At 32.6% G+C, this 8,025-nt stretch overlaps 1 protein-coding gene across 1 annotated transcript; it reads right to left on the bottom strand.

Moving 5' to 3' along the window:
* Positions 1-817, bottom strand: PHYBLDRAFT_168984 (hypothetical protein; the record flags this gene model as incomplete). Its single annotated transcript, XM_018435985.1, has 2 exons — positions 1-488; positions 778-817. The coding sequence occupies 2 exons, from the start codon at positions 815-817 to the stop codon at positions 1-3; spliced, it is 528 nt and encodes a 175-aa protein (XP_018290760.1).
* Between the last annotated feature and the right edge of the window lie 7,208 nt (positions 818-8,025).

The following is an 8,025-nucleotide window of genomic DNA, read 5'->3' as shown; positions in this document are numbered from 1 at the left end:
TTACAACTCATAGACACTGACAGGACGTCTCAATGGCAGTTTAGACATTATGTCTGTAGGTCCACTAGTATTATTGCTACACTCCTCCTCATCAGACAACTCCTGGTCGTCAGACGAGTCAGCATCACTGATCAACAGTGGTCTTGCGGTCTCCTGGTTCAAAAGCTGCTCCGTGCCGGACGGATCAGTCAAAAGACCTTGACCTTGCTGTTGTTGTTGTTGTTGTTGTTGTTGTTGGTATCTCATTATGGTCATTCCGAGCAACTTGATGTGCATATAGGCTCGGTCCAGTTCCTGTCTGGTCTCTAGCAAAGCATCATCTTTTTGGACATTGATATTCTTGAGGGCATTGATCGTGTAACGAGAAAAGGCAAGCTCTTTGTGAAGATGGGCGTTTTGTTCTGCTAAGTAGGCATGATCAATTTCCAACTGATACGGACTGCGACCTCCAGCGGTAGTTTTATTAGTAGTGCTTGGTGTTGTTGTTACTATGGAAGGATACATAAATAAATAAAATATAAAAAAAAGTTAAATATTATTAGTATAAATATTATTGTAATAAATATGTACGTATTTATGTATGTATGTATGTATATATGCATATATTTATATATTGTATTATATTATATATATATATATATATTACTTTAAATTTTTAGTTGATTGGTTTCCGTGGTAATGACTTATTATACAGCACTTATTACTATGTTGCTATGCTGAGCTAGACTATATGCTGGAATAACGTTTCTAGCTTTTTGGCTTTTGGTTTTTTTTTACCTTTTTCTCCATTGAGATGAATAGTGGGATGGCGATTCATTGTTGTATGGTGGTTTATTTTTTATAGTCTTTATCTCTTTCTTTGTGTTGTAGCTGCTATGACTGCTACTACTTATGTTGTTGTTGCTTTTTTTTAATGACGTACGAATTTAAGCAGGTAGGTATATTATGTGTACAGTGTGTGTGTGTGTGTATTGGTTGGACTATGAACAATTGGGTGATAAAGAAGTAGAAATGGAGATAAAAGATATACAAGTTGTGCAAGCGAACAAGCGTTTGGGCAGATGTATTTGTATGTGTGCTTAGAAGAGTGGGTATTGGTTTATACACTTCTTCTATATAGTATTTTTTTTGTGTGTGAGTTACAGACCAGCTGTGATAAACAAAGAAAAAAAAAGTAAAGGAAATGGCCAAAATAAAAAAAAAGGGTTCAAAAGGTCTATAAAGGTCTGGATGCGGAGAATGAACAGTAGCGGTCACGACAGTGCTCGATTTCATACGGCTACACTTGTAACACACGTCCATAGGCCAGGTCTCTTCTCGCTCTCTCTCTCGCTATTTTTCTCATTTTCTCTGCACATCAATACATCAATACATCATACATATATGTATATGCTATGAGCCTGTGTCTGTATCTATACTAGCACTGTGATCCAACTCTCAATTTACCTAATTTTTGACAACCCCACCCACTTTTTTGAATGATTTTGGACCAGTAATTTTACTAAGACGTTTCCTGGTGGGGCACGACGTTTCTATCTAGCCGGACTAATTAATTGTGGCTACCTGTCCGGGGCCGGTGTCTTTAATTCTTTAGGACACATCATCTTTCCCTAAAATTCATACAATATATTCAATTAGTAGCCCTGAATTTAGACTTACTTAGTCATGAAAAACAATGGTTAGTCACAAATATACTGTACCAATAGTCAGCTATGCAGAATATCATAAGAAGTTGCTGTCATTAAAGTTTGACGCAATCTTGTTTGATATTTTACTATTTATTTAGCCTTCTTACGCGTAGCATGTCTTTTTCTTTCTTTCACCTACTTATATTCCCAGAGTTTGACAGCCCTAACTGGTAAGTAATTCCTGTCTACTATTTTTTGCTTTACAAAAAAAATTATGGATATTTTGTATCCTGGCTGGTATTAATTATTATAAAAAGAATGCATCCTTAGGAACCAGATAGAGTTATTCCATGCCGGCAAAAAGACCACGGTTTGTGGTCCGGTAAAATCAAAATGTCATACCCCATCAGGAAACGTCGTCTCCCTAAAATTAGCCCAAAAAAAATATCCACTCAGTTCAAAAAGGTAATTTTCGTTTAATAAAAATGATTTCTGGTGACTAATAAAGCAATTGCTTTTACATATAGGTCAAGACTCTGGCAAAGGTTGCTGATGTTATAAACGCCACTAAAAATGGTTTCGTTTAGTCTCGAAATGCTTGCAGACCTCCTGTGGATCTTCTCGAAGCAGTTCATTGAGGTATATTTGGAACCAGATTAACAATAAAAATTCTGGTGCTACATCTTTGAATCATTTTTAGGAAGAAAACAAAATGTTGTACTGCGATGGTGAATATCTTATTCTGACTTTATGCAACTTATTTTTTGTCTAACTATTTTTTAGGTGTGACACCATAAGCGGCAGTTGTAAAAAAAGCTGGCCAAAAATTTAAGTTGGACTTGTGGTTGGTGATTATACAAGATAATGAAAATATAGTCGATGGCTGTAATGGAGAGATTGCCAAAAAAGCATCACTAAAAAAAAGATTTACAAAGACAAGCTTAAGTCCACCATTGCTTCAAAGTATTGTCTAAACACTTCTATAAAGTAAATACCGCATATTCATGCCCAATATGTTCCCCTTGTAAAGATGTCAAAAAAATCATATAGCTGGTTTCAATGGAAACCCCTCTGTTATGAGTTTACCGAAGAAAAAAGGGTACAAGTTGGAGGATGTTTGTTCTTTTCGTTTTCCTAAGTCGTTGCAGCAAATTCAGATAGGATCCTTAGAAAACTTGATTATTTTTCCTATCTACAATTGATGTAATGTGAAGGACAAGACAACCAATATTTTGCATTATCTAACATTATTTATTTTTCTTTTTTTTAGAACATGTTGGATGATCTACGTAAGATTTATTATGATAGTAGTTCTAGTGTCAAAAATGGTGTCAAAAACATTTTAACTTAAGCCAATCAAAAGAAAGAGGTCAATTACAATGCTTGGGTAACAAATCCCACTTTTGAAAAAGAGGACGATGATGAAGACGATGAGGATGAAGTGTTTTTTTTTAATTTACTTACTGTTGAATTAAAATCATATCTGTGTTTCAAGCATCATAAACTTATCTTTTATTCTGTTATTAAACGGTTACACTCTTATTAATATTTCATTACATAGTAGAATACTCTCCATGTCGACATTCTGTCCTGGAACAAATGTACAATCCATGGACAAAAGTTTTCTATATTTAAAACCCCCTCTTGTATATTCTGAAATCAGTATCCATACTTTTTTTCTCTCTTTCTCTTAAATTCAATAAGGATTTCCACCATTATGCCTACAACTCAAAGTAATAACACTTCGTTTTACTAGAGTGTTTGTAAGAATTAGAGTTCTAGGATACTTGCATATATCTTATAGTGCGTTTATAGATAGAGGTCTGTAATATAAAATTGTGGCCTTAAATAGAGAAAACTTCTGTCCAGGGATTGTATATATACTAGAGAGTGAGAATATCTTAAGCTTGCCCTTAATATAATAGGAGAGAAAAAGAAAAAGAAAATGAAAATGAAGGAAGGAGGGGGGAAAGACTACTATTATTGGACAGAAAATAAGCCTTATAGTCCATAAATTACAAGCAAACAAACAAAAATACATACATACATGCATACTTCTACTTACGAATATGCAAAAATGCGTGCGCCTACTTTATTTTATTCCACCTTATATTATATTCTGATACTAATTCTTATTCCATGATCCCTGAATGAAATTAAGCATGTCAAAGTTTGTCGATTTGTAGCAGCGGTTCTTGGATTGAACAAGAACTTGGACTTTTTTTATGTAACACAAATAAAAAGATAGAGAGAGAAAAAGCGGCTGGGTAACTTTACTTGCCCGTCCGACAAGGATCCCGAAAAGACTGCTTTGTTAAAAAAAATTGTATTGATTTTCACCAAAACAATAAAAAAAAGCCTGTCTGCCAAACTTATATATATATATTATTCTTATTATTTTGCTACCGTTTAAATTCCCGTTTAACACATTTATACAAATGCGTGTACATATATTGTATCATCGGCCCGAGGCCTTTAATGAGCCCAAGTCAGACTAGAGGGCCAGTCCAGTTCAGTTCAGTCTAGTTCAGTCTAATCCAGTCCAGGCCAAGTGCAAGTCAAGCCAGTTCAGTTCGATTTGGTTCAATTCAAGTCAGTTCAATTCAATTCTGTTGAGTTGAGTTGAACTAAACCGGTACGGAGACAAGATTTAATATAGATATTATGGCACCAGGCGATCTATCACGTCAATATTAACAAAAAGGATATATAAGTGCGTGAAGATCACTACCTTGAAGAAGAATAATATACATAAGAATAAAAAAAAAGCTTGTGAGGCCAATATGGGGATTGGTTACTTGGTTACTTGGTTACTTGGTTACTTGCCTGGTTCGTCTGTTGGTTGCCTGGTTACGTGCCTGGTTTGTTGCTAGGTTACTTGATTGCTCACTTGCTCACTTGCCAATTTATTCATCGTGTCTGATTTAGGTATTTTGTCTTGAATGCGTGGGTGATTTTAGCACAAGGATCAAGCACGTGCCCCATACTTTGATCTTGGTTTCCAATTACCTCGGGCCGCTTGTGATTCTTCTACAGTTTTATCATTACTATTATTACTGTGAATATATATATATATATATATATATATACTTGGTCTTAAACGCCTTTCTTATTATTAAAGAAGTGCAATATACAGTTTTTTGAATTGATCATCTTACACAAAAAAAGAAAGAAAAAGAATAAGATCAATTGCACCCCGGACTATCAATAAGTATATAAACACACACAACCACACTCGCAGAATATATTATGTTCCGTTTTGGTTGGAATGTGTGTCTGTGTGTGTGCGAGAGAGAAAGAGAAAGAGAGAGAGAAGATATTTTTATATAGAAGCCTTTCTGTACACACTATATACAAAACATACAAGATTATGTTTTGTTTTTGTACTTTTGTTTGTATATCTCTCTTCATTGACACTTGTTCTGTCTATAGCCACTTTGTTTTGCAGCCACTTTGTTTCAAGAATACAAAATGATTCTCTGTTTTTGTTATTTTACTTTATTTATTTTATATGTATATATAAAAAAATTAAATTTTAAAATTTGATTTTATTTGGCTGAAACAGATGAGGCTCCTTTTAATTCAAATACAGGAGATCCAGGGTCGCCCTTCTTTCAAGCTCCTTTTAAGCCAGGCTTGACCAACCAACAATGAGTCTCCTTTGTACTTTATAATTATTTATTCAGCGCCCATGATTTTGTACACTGACCTTGTTTGTGAATAATATAATATATACATATATACATATAAAAAGGTGCTACGGACAAGTTCGAATTGCCTGTATATATATATATATATATATATTGATAAATCGATTCATCGATATACTTAATCTTTAGGTGTGCTTCGAACTCCTTGACCATGCAAACAAAAAATGGGAAAAATAGAAGAGGCATTTAATTATTTATTTATTTTTCTGTTTGCATGTATGTTATAAAGAGCACGTTGTTACTACTTGTACGATTTATGTTTTGTTTTACAATTTGCAAATGCATGTGCTTCTCTAACCTGCTCATTTTTATTTTTTGTTTTTTATGTATGTATTTATGTGTATGTGCTTTTGGAAGTATTGTGCTCGTTGGTAAAAAAAAACAGAGATAATACGTGTTCCATTGTGGGCTTGAATAATCATGGGAATAAAAAGAACCAAAAGAAGAATAAAACAAGCCAACTGACCTTTCTTTCTTCTTTCTTTTTTGTCACCATGGCACAGACACTTTGGTACTTCCTTAAATTAATATCCCGACAATCTCTTTCTCTCTCAAACCAAACAGCCCATATTTATTTATTTGCCCTTTTTTCTTTGCTTTTCGAGTGAGTTTATAAGTTATTTCTGGTATATTTGTGCCACAATCCGTATTCAAACTTACACAAAAAAGATGATTTAGTATGTACATGAATATGTATATGTAAAGAATAAGAATAAAGATACGAGCAAGAATGATAATGGTAATTAGAAGATTTAATATTAAATATATATAATGGTAATGGTAATGGTAATGGTAATAGCAATAGTAAAATTAACAGTAATTTAGCTATATTAAATATATACATATATACACTTGTACACATACTAAGTTACTACAGTAGCTAACTGGTATTTTAATGTAATTTGAATAGAACAAGGTTTAATAGTAATAATAATCCCTTGCATACCCTATTGATGCTACTATTATGATCTTGGCTAATGACTGGCTGACTGACTGACTAAATGACTGGTCATATACTTTAGCGATTACTATTTATCATTAGGCATTGCCTTTTTCGAATATATTTACAAAAGACCTCATTTTGTTCAAAAGTTAATAAAAAGAAAGGTGTTAATACTATAACATCTATCAATACGACCATTTAACATATTTGTTTTGAATATGTGTATATATATTCACAATAAGCTGGAGAATATGAAAGTACTTAGTCCAGTAACTCCCATTTTTCTCTTTCATTTATTTCAAAGCTACAAGTTAGTTCCTCTTCATCTTTTATGAATGCTTGTATGATTTCTTACAATTTCTTTTAAAAAAAATATGGAAAAAATAACTATCATTCACAGTCGCTACTGTATGGAACATATCAATGAACGGAATAAATACAAGATTGAATGTATCTAGCATTTATATAGCCTGTATTTTGCACCTTTATTTTTCTTTTTGACCTTAAACATTAACAAGCGCTATCAAAGTACCTTTCAAAAGACAGGCCCAACGTATTCTATATATCAGAATAATAGCGATGTTAATGGTGATATAATTGATATTAATATCTTTTTGTCATTCATTCACTCATTCTTTAATAATAATGACCTTGTAAGCAAAATAGATAAATGCTCATTAATGATAACTGCTTATTGTATTTCATGCCTTTAATTAAACTTCCTTCTATACTGGAATTCTCGTTAGCTACTAGAGATTTCGATTATAATTGGCTGGCGAAACATCTGTTTTTGGGAATTCTGCGTGCATTTAGCCACACAAATAAATATAGGTTGATAGATAAAAAGAGAAAGAGAGATAGAAAGAAAAAATAGAAAAATAGAAAGGAATAAAGAAATACCAAAAGGAAAAAAAAAAAGAAAAGTACCATTTGAGTGGAACACAATTAATTTCACAAGTCGATCTTTTCCGTGTCTTCTTTCTAGGTCATACACATATTAACTAAAAGATTAACATTCTGTTTAATGAATTCTGACAAACATTATTCATATTCATATTACTACTACTGTTGGAAGGGGCTTTTTTTCTGGCTATAAAAGACTGAATCTTTTGTGACTCTTACATAATCTGCCCTGAAAATACCACAAGTATATCACCATAAACATACATATAGTCATAAACATAATCATAATCATAATCATAATCATAATCATATGCGTAGATATTTATGTAGATATGTATGTATTTAATATGTAATATGCATATGTTTACTCAAATACTCTCACAGAGGTAATATAAAAAAGCTTATTTTCCAATATTATTTTATTTTTTAATATAATAATAAGGGGGAGGTATCAAGAGGAGATCCAATCATCATATTTTTTACACTTTTATCTCTCTCTCTCTCTCTTGCTTGCTTGCGTGGTGGCGTGGTGGCGTGCTCTCTTTGTATGCCTGTGGTTTAGGTACGTTTTCGGTTTTTTTTGGGGTTATAAAAAGAAAAGAAAAAAGGAACAAATGGGAATGTAAAGAATATTGTTTTCTATAATATAAACAGAGAAATTGAATTGAATTGAATTGAATTGAAATGAATTGAATTGAAATGAAATGAAATGAATTAAAGAAATAGGTATGAAAAGTAAAAGTAGAAGAACATATACAGGTGGAGTCGGTTTGGTTTGACGGTAGAAATGAATAAAAGAAAAGAGACAAAAAAATCAGAGTCTTCCGGTCTACGGATACTA

This window comes from Phycomyces blakesleeanus, assembly GCF_001638985.1.
Source record: "Phycomyces blakesleeanus NRRL 1555(-) unplaced genomic scaffold PHYBLscaffold_12, whole genome shotgun sequence".
Lineage (NCBI taxonomy): Eukaryota > Fungi > Mucoromycota > Mucoromycetes > Mucorales > Phycomycetaceae > Phycomyces > Phycomyces blakesleeanus.
Note: the sequence above shows the minus strand (reverse complement) of the source record. Positions and strands in the feature narration are given on the sequence as shown.